Raw genomic sequence first — 17,716 nt, forward strand, 5'->3', positions numbered from 1 at the left:
TTACTCACCATACCCCTCATTACTCACCTGTCCCTCATTACTCACCATACCCCTCATTACTCACCTGTCCCTCATTACTCACCATACCCCTCATTACTCACCTGTCCCTCATTACTCACCATACCCCTCATTACTCACCTGTCCCTCATTACTCACCATACCCCTCATTACTCACCTTATTCATCCATGGGGCATCATTAGCGTGTGTGTGAGTCCCCAGGCAGATGAGTGCATTACTCCTCCCAATAAGTAAATGGCTTCGCTGTTGTTAATCTTTCGCCTTTTGCTTCGCCCAAGAACAAATGGCCAATTTTGGGCCATTTACTCCAGACAATTTACGATTATTGTGGCTGTTTCGTGTTTGTATATATTCTTATTAATAATTTGTGGTGGTGCAAGTGAGATGAAGATAACTTGTTCTGCTGTATGGTGTCTGAAGTAATCGATGCAGATAAACAATTCAATAAACAATTCAAAGTAGTGGAATTCAGGTTCTTTTTCAGTGTAACCAATCATTTGTTTACTTATGTAACACGAGACTATAAGATAGTATGTAATTACCTTAAAACAAGGAAGGAAAAATGTAATTCAGATGTGATAACAGAGCACAAGGTAATTTGCACCCGTGCTTGGAGCACTGATGAATGTAATTCAGTTTCAATACAGTTTAACCTTTATGTAACCCTGGATTAAGACCCAGGTTAGTACTGTGAACACAGTTTAACCTTTATGTAACCCTGGATTAAGACCCAGGTTAGTACTGTGAACACAGTTTAACCTTTATGTAACCCTGGATTAAGACCCACGTTAGTACTGTGAACACAGTTTAACCTTTATGTAACCCTGGATTAAGACCCAGGTTAGTGCTGTCAACACAGTTTCACCTTTATGTAACCCTGGATTAAGACCCAGGTTAGCTCTGTCAACACTGATTTCTGATAGTCACTCCAACCTGTGCGGGGTTCGAATCCTAGTGGCTTGTGAATGCGTCATGGTCAGCAATGCTACACCACATAATGGTTGTGGTCACTGATGTCTCAACGAATCAAGTTAATTCGAATGTATTTGGTATATCTCTCCGAGTAGCAGCTATATCTATCTATCTACTCCTAATTTCCCTATCTATCTACTTAGAATCTATGAATGAGTCCTCTTCCTAAAGGCTCCTTTAGAGGCAAGGCTGCGTTGCTTCCAGTAGCAGGGGAATATAGGATCCTTTGGGGTCACAAGTTCTTTGACAACGAAACGGTGCTGCCATAAGGCAGCCTCGCAAAAAAAAAAAAGAAAAAAAAGGGAGTCCGGTAACGCCGACATTTGCATATCTAACAGAGAGAGAGAGAGAGAGAGAGAGAGAGAGAGAGAGAGAGAGAGAGAGAGAGAGAGAGAGAGAGAGAGAGAGAGAGAGAGAGAGAGAGAGTGTTAAACGGTCACAGAGGGAAACATTACACAGCAAGACCTGGGAATACTCCTTAATTGTCTCCTTAATTATGGTAATGCGGCGTCCTGTGTGACCCTCCCCCCCCCCCCCCGCGTAATGACCTGGCCTTATATGTGTGTGTGTGTGTGTGTGTGTGTGTGTGTGTGTGTGTGTGTGTGTGTGTGTGTGTGTGTGTTGCCCTGGAGTACGTGACTAGATTCTCATACATAACGGGAGTGTAATTCCAGTAGCTGACCACGCACATAATGACCCACACCCCCCAGCGTGGCCGAGAGGACAATTCTGTACCTTCTAATGCTGCACCTTTTAATGCTGTACCTTTTAATGCTGTACCTTTTAATACTGTACCTTCTAATGCTGCACCTTTTAATGCTGTACCTTTTAATGCTGTACCTTTTAATACTGTACCTTCTAATGCTGCACCTTTTAATGCTGTACCTTTTAATGCTGTACCTTTTAATGCTGTAACTTCTAATGCTGTACCTTTTAATGCTGTAACTTCTAATGCTGTACCTTTTAATGCATCACCTTCTAATGCTGCACCTTTTAATGCTGTACCTTTTAATGCTGTAACTTCTAATGCTGTTCCTTTTAATGCATTACCTTCTAATGCTGCACCTTTTAATGCTGCACCTTTTAATGCTGCACCTTTAAACGCTGTACCTTTCAATGCTGCACCTTTAAACGCTGCATCTTTTAATGCTGTACCTTTTAATGCTGTACCTTATAATGCTGTATCTTTTAATGCATTACCTTCTAATGCTGCACCTTTTAATGCATTACCTTCTAATGCTGTACCTTTTAATGCATTACCTTCTAATGCTGCACCTTTTAATGCTGTACCTTTTAATGCATTACCTTCTAATGCTGTACCTTTTAATGCATTACCTTCTAATGCTGCACCTTTTAATGCTGTACCTTTTAATGCTGTGCCTTTTAATGCTGTATCTTTTAATGCTGTAGCTTCTAATGCTGTACCTTTTAATGCATTACCTTCTAATGCTGCACCTTTTAATGCTGTACCTTTTAATGCTGTACCTTATAATGCTGTATCTTTTAATGCATTACCTTCTAATGCTGCACCTTTTAATGATGTACCTTTTAATGCTGCACCTTTTAATGCTGCTCCTTTTAATGTTGTACCTTTTAATGCTACACCTTTTAATGCTGTATCTTTTAATCCTGCACTCTTATCTGTGCCGTCAACCTTCATGCTGACCTCCACTTGGGGAGATATGCTGGGGGGGGGGTTAATGCTGCCGACAGATGGGAGGCATAGCAATTATTGAGGTCGAAACCAGCATTAAAAGCTGACCTCAGCTTGTCATGCTGAGTGTACCTTAGAAATATCTATCTATCTATGTATCTGTCTATCTATCAATCTATCTATCCATCAATCTATCTATCTTTAGGTGTGAGGAAGAGGGTCTACCTAACCTAGCCTTACCTAACCTAACTCAGCCCAGCCTTACCTAACACAGCCCAGCCTTACCTAACACAGCCCAGCCTTACCTGACCTAACACAGCTCAGCCTTACCTAACCTAACATAACCCAGCCTTACCTAACCTAACACAACCCAGCCTTACCTAACCTAACACAGCCCAGTCTTACCTGACCTAACACAGCCCAGCCTGACCTGACCTAACACAGCCCAGTCTTACCTGACCTAACACAGCCCAGCCTTACCTAACCTAACACAGCCCAGCCTTACCTAACCTAACACAGCCCAGCCTTACCTAACCTAACACAGCCCAGTCTTACCTGACCTAACACAGCCCAGCCTTACCTGACCTAACGCAGCCCAGCCTTACCTGACCTAACACAGCCCAGCCTTACCTAACCTAACACAGCCCAGTCTTACCTAACCTAACACAGCCCAGCCTTACCTAACCTAACACAGCCCAGTCTTACCTGACCTAACACAGCCCAGCCTTACCTGACCTAACGCAGCCCAGCCTTACCTGACCTAACACAGCCCAGCCTTACCTAACCTAACACAGCCCAGTCTTACCTGACCTAACACAGCCCAGCCTTACCTAACCTAACACAGCCCAGCCTTACCTAACCTAACAAAGCCCAGGGTTACATAACCTAAAACAGCCCAGCCTTACCTAACCTAACACAGCCCAGGGTTACATAACCTAACACAGCCCAGCCTTACTTAACCTAACACAGCCCAGCCTTATATAACCTAACACAGCCCAGCCTTACCTAACCTAACACAGCCCAGCCTTACCTAACCTAACACAGCCCAGGGTTACATAACCTAACACAGCCCAGGGTTACATAACCTAACACAGCCCAGCCTTACATAACCTAGGATAAAGTAATGTGTTTAGGTGTACATGGAAACCATTGATCTTTTCGTAGCAACAAATCTAAGTTTAATGTCTACTCCGGGAGAACGTATTATATCTTATTTCGGTCTTTTATCTTTATAGTAACATTTACATCTGATGTATCTATGATTATGTTGACGTGTTCTTTACCTCTGTTATGTCTGTATGTGTGTTTATTATTGTTAAGTGTGCGTTTTCCCTGTTATACTTACATGTATACATTCTAAGACACCGTTACATGCATGTGTGTTTTCTCTGTTATCTCTGTATGCCTGTGTTCTTTTCTCTTCCCATTACTGACTAATTTGTTAGTCTTGTGTTCGTTTTTCCTTTTCGTTTAATTCTTGTTCTTAGAATCTACGTGTATGTGTGCTTTATCATGTGTCAAACACATGAGGTTATGTGGCCATCGGAGTTTAGTTAAGTTCACCCATGACCATTCTCTCAGACGATCCTTCACAAGCCACCGTTCAGAGGGCGTTAGTGGTAAGTTTTTGACGACTGTTTGACACACACTAGTTATCTTCGGGAGTCACACTTCTTGAATACATTCTCTGTGGTCCAGCTCCCTCACCGTGCGGACGTAGCCAGTGTGTGTCTCTGTTTAACATACCGTTTTGCGCCCGTTTTTAGGCAGTGTTACCCTAGTGTCACGTTGTGAGAACTGTTTATACACCAGTGGACATAAAGGACAATGACTGATAACCGTAGAACGTCTCCGTTTAGTGTACAGACATTTGAAAACACCGTAAACATTCGGGTGGTGACGCCACCACCTTGGAGACGAGTTTACGTCACCAGAGGCCAGCCAGTGGAAGCCTAGACGTATCTTCGTCTGCAGGAATATATACCGAAGATGTCAGAGGACCCGGACGAGGTAAGCAATTTCTCGTTGAAATCATGTAGATATGTTTTGAGGTCGGCGGTGAACCAGTGAACGAGGGTTCGAGACCCCGGATGTTCGTAGGTGGCGTTGTTGAACGAGGGTTCGAGACTCCGGATGTCCGTAAATGGTGTTGTTTCCTCTTGTTTGTCTTCATTTGTTTACCTATGCTTAGATTATGGTGGAATTTATAGATGATATACGTGAATGTATATGTTTTCTATGAATATTATATAAGATTTATATAGAATTTCTACATAGTATGCTAAACGTGTCATTATTGTGCATTCTGATTTATATAGAAATGTATATTATTTCATAAATGTTTATTGAGGAAACATTTTAGACGTGCTTTTAAGACTAAATTTGGGGCAAAAATGGTGATTCTATGTGAGTTAGAAAGTATTTTGAGAAAGATATGAGCAAGTTTGGTGCTGACGTGAACACATTCGACACCCCGAAACCCTGAGTGGATGGGGTTCACTCGGTTCGAACCCCGCGAGTCTTGTCATGATCGTTAGCGACAGAGTGTAGGAATTGGGTGGTTTTATCATCGTAGACCACGTCTGTAAACAATCAGGAGGCCTGATTGGGCCACGACTGGGACAAGAAAATGTAATTCCACTCAGTATTTTTTCTTTAAGCAATCGCTGATTCCTCGCTGTTTCGTTCACTCCGTTCATGGTCACTTGTGGTGAAGTTCACGACGGGAGAAACTGTCATATGTGTGTGTCGCGTGTTTGTGTGGCTATGGTTCTCGTCGAAGGTGGGGTGAGGGTTGATCGTTGTTACGGAGTGGAGGTTGTCAAATGCTTGCATGATGTAGCGATGTATGTCGTTATTGTTCGTGTAGTGTTGTGATGTAGCGATGTATGTTCGTTATTGTTCGTGTAGTGTTGTGATGTAGCGATGTATGTTCGTTATTGTTCGTGTAGTGTTGTGATGTAGCGATGTATGTTCGTTATTGTTCGTGTAGTGTTGTGATGTAGCGATGTATGTTCGTTATTGTTCGTGTAGTGTTGTGATGTAGCGATGTATGTTCGTTATTGTTCGTGTAGTGTTGTGATGTAGCGATGAGGGTCTTCTGTATATGAAAGGGCTTCCCCGCTCTGCCTTGCTAGGGCGTTAGTGCCTAGCGTCAAATGCTTTTTTGTAAGTCTAGTTACGTACAGTCTACCCAGTTTTCTTTTTTGTCGACAAAGGAGCTCACTCTCTCGTGGAAGTGTGTGAGGTTGGATGCACATAACCTCCAAGATTAGACCTGGGGAGACGGAAAAGGCGTTGGAGAGTGTTGGGCTTTGTGGAGATAGAACTTTTATGAATGACTCTTTTGAAGGCCCAGCTATAAAGTTTGGTTAGAGATTTTTTTGCCCTTAGTCCCCCATATACTCAATGTTTGAAAACCCTGTATCATGTGTCTGTTATGAGGAAGAGGTGATCAGTAAGTGAATTAGGAGGTTGGATGTGGTGCCAGGTTTACGGGATATGTATGTAAACATACACAGACAACTGTGTATTGGTCTTAGTATACAAGATCTCGTAATTGTATAAATTGGATACCCTGAGCGATCTTGTTTTTAACGAAGCCTTCGTAAAACTGCTGTTACGTCACCGTTGAAAAAGAAGAAAAACAATGCGTTGTGGTTTGTACTGATATGGTAATAGGGGAACGGCTCACTTTGGTGGTCAACACCCCTTCTACAGGAGCCCTGGCGAGGGTCAGTAATGCTGCAGGAGGTGAGGAAAATGCCAGAAGGGTCTTGGGCGATGTGGTTGGTGGAGGCTGCGTGATGACACACATACGGGTGAGGGTGAGGCCCTAGGGAGAGTGAGGGAGAGGGAGGGAGGGAGAGACACCTACCCTTTCAGCCTCCCGCATGACCCTCAGTAGGTTGCCTCCCGCCAGCTTCCTCAGGTCCTGCAGGGACCAGCTGGGGTCCGACAGCAGCTCGGCGAACAGCTGGGGGTAGCCGGACACGTCCTCCAACCCCACCGGCAACCTGGGGGAGAGGAAGGGGAGGTTAGCTGGGGTCTGGCTGCCAGGACACGTCCTCCAGCTCCACTGGCAACCTGGGGGAGAGGAGGGGGAGGTTAGCTGGGGTCTGGCTGCCAGGACACGTCCACCAGACGCCCCTGTGACCTAGGGGAGATGAAGGGGGAGGTTAGCTGGGGTCTGGCTACCAGGACACGTCCACCAGACGCCCCTGTGACCTAGGGGAGAGGAAGGGGAGGTTAGCTGGGGTCTGGCTACCAGGACACGTCCACCAGACGCCCCTGTGACCTGGGGGAGGGCGTCAACTGGGACTTGGTCACCAGGACACGCCCTCCAAGCCTTCCTGTGACCTAGGGCGTTGATAAAAGTCTGGTTACCAGGACATATCCATCAGACTCTCCTATGGCCTGGAGAGGGGATGTTTGCTGGGGGTTTGGTTACCAGGGCACGTCCCCGGACCCTTCTGTGACCTGGGGGAAGGTTTGTTTCGCATAGGACCTGGGGCAGGTGTTTTCTTGCAGTGCTCATTAGCTTCGAAGCCACGGGGTTTTTCTTTCGCCCTTCTGACTTCCGAGCTGTGTGATACGTGTGTTTCGGCTGCAGGGAGAGAGAGAGAGAGAGAGAGAGAGAGAGAGAGAGAGAGAGAGAGAGAGAGAGAGAGAGAGAGAGAGAACTTGGGGCCCCTCTCGTTTTCTGTCCACAGGTAGACTTGGAGGGCGACTCAGATCGCGTCATCCTGGTAACATGTCTGAGGAGGAGTGAGGAAGGGCGTCATCATATCGACCCCGGAGGAGGACAGGTGACCCTCGAGCTGAGGGTGTGCCGTGTTTCTCTTGGTGTGGGTTCTGGCACCTGACCAGCTGTGGCAGGATAGCGAAAGAGAAGGGGCGGAAAGGGAAAAGGGGGCCCTCCTACCTCCTCCTCCTCCTCCCTTTCCAATTCTGGGTCAGGGAAACAGTCGTTGGATTCAGCGGTGTGTGAGGCAACGGGTGGCGGAAGGGTGCGGTGAGGTGTCGCTCCCAGCGAGGTGTGTGAGGCAACGGGTGGCGGAGGGGTGAGGTGAGGTGTTGCGCCCCAGCGCGGTGTGTGAGGCAACGGGTGGCGGAGGGGTGAGGTGAGGTGTCGCTCCCAGCGAGGTGTGTGAGGCAACGGGTGGCGGAGGGGTGAGGTGAGGTGAGGTGTCGCTCCCAGCGAGGTGTGTGAGGCAACGGGTGGCGGAGGGGTGAGGTGAGGTGTTGCGCCCCAGCGCGGTGTGTGAGGCAACGGGTGGCGGAGGGGTGAGGTGAGGTGTCGCTCCCAGCGAGGTGTGTGAGGCAACGGGTGGCGGAGGGGTGAGGTGAGGAGTTGCGCCCCAGCGCGGTGTGTGAGGCAACGGGTGGCGGAGGGGTGAGGTGAGGTGTTGCGCCCCAGCGCGGTGTGTGAGGCAACGGGTGGCGGAGAGGGTGAGGTGAGGTGTCGCGTCGCCCCCGCGCGGTGTGTGAGGCAACGGGTGGCGGAGAGGGTGAGGTGAGGTGTCGCTCCCAGCGCGGTGTGTGAGGCAACGGGTGGCGGAGAGGGTGAGGTGAGGTGTCGCGCCCCGCGCGGTGTGTGAGGCAACGGGTGGCGGAGAGGGTGAGGTGAGGTGTCTTGCCCCGTGCGGTGTGTGAGGCAACGGGTGGCGGAGGGGTGAGGTGTCGTGCCCCCGCGCGGTGTGTGAGGCAACGGGTGGCGGAGAGGGTGAGGTGTCGTGCCCCCGCGCGGTGTGTGAGGCAACGGGTGGCGGAGAGGGTGAGGTGAGGTGTCGTGCCCAGCGCGGTGTGTGAGGCAACGGGTGGCGGAGAGGGTGAGGTGAGGTGTCGTGCCCAGCGCGGTGTGTGAGGCAACGGGTGGCGGAGGGGTGAGGTGAGGTGTCGTGCCCAGCGCGGTGTGTGAGGCAACGGGTGGCGGAGAGGGTGAGGTGAGGTGTCGCGCCCCGTGCGGTGTGTGAGGCAACGGGTGGCGGAGAGGGTGAGGTGAGGTGTTGCGCCCCCGCGCTGTGTGGGAGAGCAGTTTAAGTGTGAACGTTGAGCCGAGGATCTCATGCGGTGGATGTGTGTGTGTCACTGGGGAACGCTGGGGAGGAGGGAGTAGTTCTCTCTCTCTCTCTCTCTCTCTCTGTTTACCCATTGTCCACTTCGTGAGCAGAAAGCCACCACCCCCACAGCCCCCTTCCTCGCAGGTGGTGCTGAGGGACTGGTCAGCTGTGGGTGTAGAAGCCGAACCCTGAGAGAGGGGGGGCCTGTGTCCAGATGGGTCTTCCTCTCTACACCAGGGAGTGTGTGTAGTGAGGGTGGGGTGTATGGTAAGGTGTGTGTGTGTGTGTGTAGTGAGGGTGGAGTGTATGGTAGGGTGTGTGTGTGTGTGTAGTGAGGGTGGAGTGTATGGTAGGGTGTGTGTGTGTGTGTAGTGAGGGTGGGGTGTATGGTAGGGTGTGTGTGTAGTGAGGGTGTGGTGTATGGTAGGGGGTGTGTGTGTGTAGTGAGAGTGGAGTGTATGTCTCATTAACGTGTTCGTGTGAGGTGCGGGAGACCACAATCTACCTCACCTTTGAGGGAAGGACATTGTAGAGAGCGTGGTGGAATGTGGCGCACTGCCACCACAGTTGTTGTTGGCAATATTAGCAACACTGCCACCACAGTTGTTGTTGGCAATATTAGCACACTGCCACCATAGTTGTTGTGACAACATTATGGCTCGTTAAGCTGTGATATGGTTTGCAGCTTTCTGAAGACTGTAATGGCTACTGACAGCTTAATTGCTAAAGCTTATTGAGCTTAAACTATGTGTTAACTCGTCAGCTTAGACTAAGATATGTGTAACTCAGGAACAGATAGGTTAGAACTGCGTATGTTGTTACAGGAAATTGGTCATTAATGTAATCATAAAAGTAATCATAAAGACAAGGGAACAAATGGGAACTTCAGTGAAGGGCGCAAATGGGGAGGTGATAACAAGTAGTGGTGATGTGAGGAGATGGAGTGAGTATTTTGAAGGTTTGTTGAATGTGTTTGATGATAGAGTGGCAGATATAGGGTGTTTTGGTCGAGGTGGTGTGCAAAGTGCGAGGGTTAGGGAAAATGATTTGGTAAACAGAGAAGAGGTAGTAAAAGCTTTGCGGAAGATGAAAGCCGGCAAGGCAGCAGGTTTGGATGGTATTGCAGTGGAATTTATTAAAAAAGGGGGTGACTGTATTGTTGACTGGTTGGTAAGGTTATTTATTGTATGTATGACTCATGGTGAGGTGCCTGAGGATTGGCGGAATGCGTGCATAGTGCCATTGTACAAAGGCAAAGGGGACAAGAGTGAGTGCTCAAATTACAGAGGTATAAGTTTGTTGAGTATTCCTGGTAAATTGTATGGGAGGGTATTGATTGAGAGGGTGAAGGCATGTACAGAGCATCAGATTGGGGAAGAGCAGTGTGGTTTCAGAAGTGGTAGAGGATATGTGGATCAGGTGTTTGCTTTGAAGAATGTATGTGAGAAATACTTAGAAAAGCAAATGGATTTGTATGTAGCATTTATGGATCTGGCGAAGGCATATGATAGAGTTGATAGAGATGCTCTGTGGAAGGTATTAAGAATATATGGTGTGGGAGGCAAGTTGTTAGAAGCAGTGAAAAGTTTTTATCAAGGATGTAAGGCATGTGTACGTGTAGGAAGAGAGGAAAGTGATTGGTTCTCAGTGAATGTAGGTTTGCGGCAGGGGTGTGTGATGTCTCCATGGTTGTTTAATTTGTTTATGGATGGGGTTGTTCGGGAGGTGAATGCAAGAGTCTTGGAAAGAGGGGCAAGGATGAAGTTTGTTGGGGATGAGAGAGCTTGGGAAGTGAGTCAGTTGTTGTTCGCTGATGATACAGCGCTGGTGGCGGATTCATGTGAGAAACTGCAGAAGATGGTGACTGAGTTTGGTAAAGTGTGTGAAAGAAGAAAGTTAAGAGTAAATGTGAATAAGAGCAAGGTTATTAGGTACAGTAGGGTTGAGGGTCAAGTCAATTGGGAGGTGAGTTTGAATGGAGAAAAACTGGAGGAAGTGAAGTGTTTTAGATATCTGGGAGTGGATCTGGCAGCGGATGGAAACATGGAAGCGGAAGTGGATCATAGGGTGGGGGAGGGGGCGAAAATTCTGGGAGCCTTGAAGAATGTGTGGAAGTCGAGAACATTATCTCGGAAAGCAAAACTGGGTATGTTTGAAGGAATAGTGGTTCCAACAATGTTGTATGGTTGCGAGGCGTGGGCTATGGATAGAGTTGTGCGCAGGAGGATGGATGTGCTGGAAATGAGATGTTTGAGGACAATGTGTGGTGTGAGGTGGTTTGATCGAGTAAGTAACGTAAGGGTAAGAGAGATGTGTGGAAATAAAAAGAGCGTGGTTGAGAGAGCAGAAGAGGGTGTTTTGAAATGGTTTGGTCACATGGAGAGAATGAGTGAGGAAAGATTGACCAAGAGGATATATGTGTCGGAGGTGGAGGGAACGAGGAGAAGAGGGAGACCAAATTGGAGGTGGAAAGATGGAGTGAAAAAGATTTTGTGTGATCGGGGCCTGAACATGCAGGAGGGTGAAAGGAGGGCAAGGAATAGAGTGAATTGGAGCGATGTGGTATACCGGGGTTGACGTGCTGTCAGTGGATTGAATCAAGGCATGTGAAGCGTCTGGGGTAAACCATGGAAAGCTGTGTAGGTATGTATATTTGCGTGTGTGGACGTATGTATATACATGTGTATGGGGGTGGGTTGGGCCATTTCTTTCGTCTGTTTCCTTGCGCTACCTCGCAAACGCGGGAGACAGCGACAAAGCAAAAAAAAAAAAAAAATATTTTTAGCAAAGTTGTGTCATTAAAGTAATCATGAAAGTACTTATTTTTTGTATATATCATTGGCAAAGTTGTGTCATTAATGTAATCATGAAAGTACTTATTTTTTTTGTATATATTATTGGCAAAGTTGAGACAATAAGAATGTGAAAATCATTTTAAGGACACGAGATCTGTTGCTGCTTCTGTTGCAAGACTTCAACATATATTGACTTTATGGTGACTTCATACAATGTCTTGTGGGACTTAGGTTCCTAATGTACTGGTGGCAAGATTGTGTTGTGCTGAGGAAGGTTCGAGTGCGTTGTTGAGTGTGAAGGGAGTGTTCAGTGACTTGAGTGTGGTACTGAGTGCGAAGGGTCGGTCCAGTACTCACGTTCACGAAGTGGTGAGAGGTTGGTTGGAGTGCGTTGCTGAGTGTGTGTGAAGGGAGAGGAGTGTGTGTGTTGTTGAATGCGTGGAGGGAGAGGAGAGAGAGTGTTGAGTGTGTGGAGGGAGAGGAGGGAGTGTGTTGTTCAGTGTGTGGAGGGAGACGAGGGAATGTGTTGTTGAATGTGTGGAGGGAGAGGAGGGAGTGTTGTTGGATGTGTGGAGGAGAGAGGAGGGAGTGTGTGTGTGGAGGTGGAAGGAGGGAGTGTGTGGAGGAGGAAGGAGGGAGTGTGTGTGTGGAGGTGGAAGGAGGGAGTGTGTGTGTGGAGGTGGAAGGAGGGAGTGTGTGTGTGGAGGTGGAAGGAGGGAGTGTGTGTGGGGAGGTGGAAGGAGGGAGTGTGTGTGGGGAGGTGGAAGGAGGGAGTGTGTGTGGGGAGGTGGAAGGAGGGAGTGTGTGTGGGGAGGTGGAAGGAGGGAGTGTGTGTGGGGAGGTGGAAGGAGGGAGTGTGTGTGGGGAGGTGGAAGGAGGGAGTGTGTGGAGGTGGAAGGAGGGAGTGTGTGTGGGGAGGTGGAAGGAGGGAGTGTGTGTGGGGAGGTGGAAGGAGGGAGTGTATGTGTGGAGGGGAAGGGCTGAGTGTGAAGACAATGCAATGTTCGGTACTCACATGTTAATACCGTCGAAATCCGCACCAATACCCACGTGGTCCACGCCCGCGACCTTCCTGACGTGGTTGATGTGTTCTGAGGGACGAAAGCAGGTGGAACATAAGCTGTATTAACGGCCTTACAGACGTAGCCTACATGGCTACAGTGGGGGGAATACAGTGGGGGAATACAGTGGGGGGACACGCACACACACACGTCTGTTCCATGTCCCCACACACACACACACACACGTCCATCGTCCACACACACACACGTCCACCGTCCACACACACACGTCTGTCCCTCCTCTACCGTCCACACACCCGTCTATCCCCCGTCCATGAAGACAGAACCCATACACTTGACCACAACACTGCCTTCCCCACACGTCTACCGTGAACATTAAGCTCTCTGACGTCACGACTTCCCCAGTGACGTCACTACTACTCCTCCACCACCACGGCCCATCCCCTCCTCCTCCCCTCCTCCCGCCGATGCTGACGTCACGATGACTCACCTATGACGTCACTGATGGTCGCCTGCTTGCTGCACGTCAGGAAGAAATTGTAGAAGCTGATCATGACCACGCCCCCATTGGTCGCCTGCGCACGCGCGGAGGTGCAATGAGAGATCAGAGATTAGTACAGACGCCCAATCAGAGGACTTAGCGAGTCACAAATATGCAATATATGTGTGTGTCTGTGTGTGTATATATGTGTGTACGTTGGGATGTGTGGGTGTGTATGTTTGCGTGTGTGGACGCCCGTGTGTGTGCATGTGTGTGGGGGTGGGTTGGGTCATTTTCTTTCGTCTGTTTCCTTGCGCTACCTCGCAGGCGCGGGAGACAGCAACAAAGCAATATATATATATATATATATATATATATATATATATATATATATATATATATATATCCAGTCTGATATGATGGCGAGGGTAGGGCCAATAGTGATATATTTCAGTCAGGAAGGATAGAGGGTAGGCTGAGGGCCGATATATTTCGACTGAATAGAAAGGATAGAGGATAGGAAATTTTTGTGTGGGGGTAGGGGGTCGGGGGAGGATATATTTCGACCAATCAGGAGCGAGAGGGTCGAATGGGGTTGCTCGTAAGGGAATGGGCTGGTTGGGTACTTACTTACCCAACCTCTTTGAGAAGAACTTTCGTCTCTCTCTCTCTCTCTCTCTGGCTCTCTCTCTCTCTCTCTCTCTCTCTTCTCTCTCTCTCTCTGGCTCTCTCTCTCTCTCTCTCTCTCTCTCTCTCTGGCTCTCTCTCTCTCTCTCTCTCTCTCTCTGGCCCTACTCACCACCTTCCTCAGGATGTGGTCGGGTACGTTCCTGGGGTTCCTGCAGATGGCGTACACTGACGAGTGGCTGAAGATAACGGGCGCCCGGGACACCTCCAGCGTCGCCTGCATCGTCGCCTGCGAGACGTGGGAGAGATCCACCAGCAGCCCCAGGCGGTTCATCTCCCTCACTACCGTCTGTGGGGGAAGAGAGAGGAGTCAGGGGTGATGTGAGGTCCACCAGCAGCCCCAGGCGGTTCATCTCCCTCACTACCGTCTGTGGGGGAAGAAAGAGGAGTCAGGGGTGATGAGAGATCCACCAGCAGCCCCAGGCGGTTCATCTCCCTCACTACCATCTGTGGGGGAAGAGAGAGGAGTCAGGGGTGATGAGAGACCCACCAGCAGCCCCAGGCGGAGTCAGGGGTGTTTATTGGTTTATGGATGGGGTGGTTAGGGAAGTAAATGCAAGCGTTTTGGAGAGAGGGGCAAGTATGCAGTCTGTTGTGGATGAGAGGGCTTGGGAAGTCAGTCAGTTGTTCGCTGATGATACTGCGCTGGTGGCTGATTCGGGTGAGAAACTGAAGAAGTTGGTGACTGAGATTGGAAGTGTGTGAAAGAAGAAGATTGAGAATAAGTGTGAATAAATGTTAGTTTATTAAGCTCAGCAGGCTTGAGGGATAAGTTAGTTGGGATGTACGTTTGAATAGAGAATAGTTGGAGGAAGTGAAGTGTTTTAGATACATGGGAGTGGGCACGGCAACGAATGGAACCATGGAAGCGGAAGTGAGTCATAGGGTGGGGGAGGGGGCGAAGGTTCTTGAAGTAATGAAGAATGTGTGGAAAGAGAGAATATTATCTGGGAAAGCAAAATTGGGTATGTTTGAAGGAATAGTGGTTCCAACAATGTTGTATGGTTGCGAGGCGTGGGCTATTATAGATAGAGTTGTGCGGAGGAGGGTGGATGTGCTGGAAATGAGACGTTTGAGGACAATATGTGGTGTGAGGTGGTTTGATCGAGTAAGTAATGAAAGGGTGAGAGAGATGTGTGGTAATAAAAAGTGTGGTTGAGAGAGCAGAAGAGGGTGTATTGAAATGGTTTGGTCACATGGAGAGAATGAGTGAGGTAAAATTGACAAAGAGGATATATGTGTCAGAGGTGGAGGGAACGAGGAGAAGTGCAAGACCAAATTGGAGGTGGAAGAATGGAGTGAAAAAGATTTTGAGCGATCTGGACCTGAACATACAAGGGGGTGAAAGGCGTGCGAGGAATACAGTGAACTGGAACGATGTGGTATACCGGGGTCGACGTGCTGTCAGTGGACTGAACCAGGGCATGTGAAGCGTCTGGGGTAAACCATGGAAAGTTTTGTTGGGCCTGGATGTGGAAAGGGAGCTGTGGTTTCGGTGTATTACACATGACGGCTAGATAAGGGATGTAAGCTAATTCGACCTCCTGATCCTGGTGCTACCTCACTAACACGGGAAGCGGCGATCATATATTGATGATGCAGGAAGAAGGAAGCCATGTCAGATTTGTGCTTGATTTATTTTTGCTTGGCTAATATAGACCAGTATATCCCGAGGCCCACAGCTGGCCTGTGTGTTCTCTTTTTTTTTAACGAGAATCTCTTTTTTTTCCCCCGTCAGGCAAATTGGAGTGAAGTGAATTCTAATGAGGAGAGAGAGAGAGAGAGAGAGAGAGAGAGAGAGAGAGAGAGAGAGAGAGAGAGAGAGAGAGAGCAGCAACAGGGGAATATGATGGTTTGACTCTTACCCACTCAGGGAGCTGCCACCACTGGGTGTTGTCAGGCCCTAAGCCATACAACTGCCAACACTGGTAAACACCCACTGCCAACACTGGTGGAAGTGGGTGCTGTCAGGTCCTAACACATAGAACTGCCAACACTAGTAAACACCCATTGCCAACACTGGTGGCAGTGGGTGTGTTGTCAGGTGACCTACCTTGCCGAAATGTGTCAGGCCGCGTGGTGAGCTGGGATCTTCCTTGTCTGTCTCCCGCGCGCGCGCACACTCTGCCCTGGGGAGGAGAGTGGGTGGTGAGTGCGTGGCAGGGGAGGAGAGTGGGTGGTGAGTGCGTGGCAGGGGAGGAGAGTGGGTGGTGAGTGCGTGGCAGGGGAGGAGAGTGGGTGGTGAGTGCGTGGCAGGGGAGGAGAGTGGGTGGTGAGTGCGTGGCAGGGGAGGAGAGTGGGTGGTGAGTGCGTGGCAGGGGAGGAGAGTGGGTGGTGAGTGCGTGGCAGGGGAGGAGAGTGGGTGGTGAGTGCGTGGCAGGGGAGGAGAGTGGGTGGTGAGTGTGTGGCAGGGGAGGAGAGTGGGTGGTGAGTGTGTGGCAGGGGAGGAGATGGTGTATAGTGAGTGAGGCGAGTATAGGACACACACACACACACACACACCAGTGGAGGGTTCAGGTATGTCACTAAACACATGTGAAGCCACAGGTGTGGTGACCCACCAGGATGGACTGGAGGTGGGCTGGTAAAAAAAAAATGGCAACAGGTGTGGGGACTCACCAAAGATGGGTAATGCAGGTGTGTGGACTCAACAGGGAGGTGTTACAGGTGTGGGGACTCGCTAAAGGTGGGTAATACAGGTGTGGGTACTCACCAGGGGTGGGTGGGTGCAGGTGTGGGTACTCACCAGGGGTGGTTACTCACCAGGGGGTGCTGCAGGTGTGGGTCAGGGTCAGGTAGCGAACACCTAGGTCCCGCAGTGCACGGAGGACGCCCAGTGAGTTCTGGATGGCGTGGCCGCCCTCCACACCGATCAAGCTGGCGATCCTCCCATCCTTGAAGGCGGCTTCAACCTCTGCCCACGACACACAAAGTTACGTTAGTGTCGCAACCACGTACACCTCTGCCCACGACACACAAAGTTACGTTAGTGTCGCAACGACGTACATATCTGCCCACGACACAGAAAGTTACGATAGTGTCGCAACGACGTAGATATCAGGGCACGACACAAAGTTACGTCAGTGTCGCAACGACGTAGATATCAGGGCACGACACAGAAAGTTACGTTAGTGTCGCAACGACGTAGATATCAGGGCACGACACAGAAAGTTACGTTAGTGTCGCAACGACGTAGATATCAGGGCACGACACAGAAAGTTACGTTAGTGTCGCAACGACGTAGATATCAGGGCACGACACAGAAAGTTACGTTAGTGTCGCAACGACGTAGATATCAGGGCACGACACAAAGTTACGTTAGTGTCGCAACGACGTAGATATCAGGGCACGACACAGTTACGTTAGTGTCGCAACGACCATCATGACGTAGATATCAAGGCACGACAGAGAAGGTTACGTTAGTGTCGCAACTTCGTGACCCACATGACGTAGACGACAGCATAGATATCATGGGACGACGAAACGTAAAGTTTTACGTCAGTGTCGTTCCCTCGTTAAGCACACGACGTAGGAACAAAGAGAACGACGAATTATAAAGACCTACATATGTTGTCGTGCCCTGGAACACGCCATCGCTGGAAGCCTACACCCATCTGACGTGCCCTGGAACACACCATCGCTGGAAGCCTACACCCATCTGACGTGTCCTGGAACACACCATCGCTGGAAGCCTACACCCATCTGACGTGTCCTGGAACACACCATCGCTGGAAGCCTACACCCATCTGACGTGCCCTGGAACACACCATCGCTGGAAGCCTACACCCATCTGACGTGCCCTGGAACACACCATCGCTGGAAGCCTACACCCATCTGACGTGCCCTGGAACACACCATCGCTGGAAGCCTACACCCATCTGACGTGTCCTGGAACACACCATACCTGGAAGCCTACACCCACCCAGCTACAGCTCCTGGAACAGTCCAGTGATTCTGGAAACTGGAAAGAACAGAATGGTTTCAACAAGTGAGACTCCTTCCCTTCACTTCTCCAGAGAAAGAC

General features: G+C 49.4%; 1 protein-coding gene across 2 annotated transcripts in view; it reads right to left on the reverse strand.

The window, feature by feature from the left end:
- LOC139761315 (dipeptidase 1-like) overlaps window positions 1-17,716 on the reverse strand; it is a 154,419-nt gene that overhangs the window by 6,637 nt on the left and 130,066 nt on the right. For both annotated transcript variants that reach the window (XM_071685369.1, XM_071685368.1), the window contains exons 7-12: window positions 16,456-16,606; window positions 15,746-15,821; window positions 13,805-13,981; window positions 13,015-13,099; window positions 12,518-12,593; window positions 6,523-6,661 (exon numbers count right to left, since the gene is read on the reverse strand). In XM_071685369.1, the coding sequence (XP_071541470.1) occupies window positions 6,523-6,661; window positions 12,518-12,593; window positions 13,015-13,099; window positions 13,805-13,981; window positions 15,746-15,821; window positions 16,456-16,606 (704 nt within the window). The remainder of the gene's footprint in view (window positions 1-6,522; window positions 6,662-12,517; window positions 12,594-13,014; window positions 13,100-13,804; window positions 13,982-15,745; window positions 15,822-16,455; window positions 16,607-17,716) is intronic.

This window comes from Panulirus ornatus, chromosome 40, assembly GCF_036320965.1.
Source record: "Panulirus ornatus isolate Po-2019 chromosome 40, ASM3632096v1, whole genome shotgun sequence".
NCBI lineage: Eukaryota > Metazoa > Arthropoda > Malacostraca > Decapoda > Palinuridae > Panulirus > Panulirus ornatus.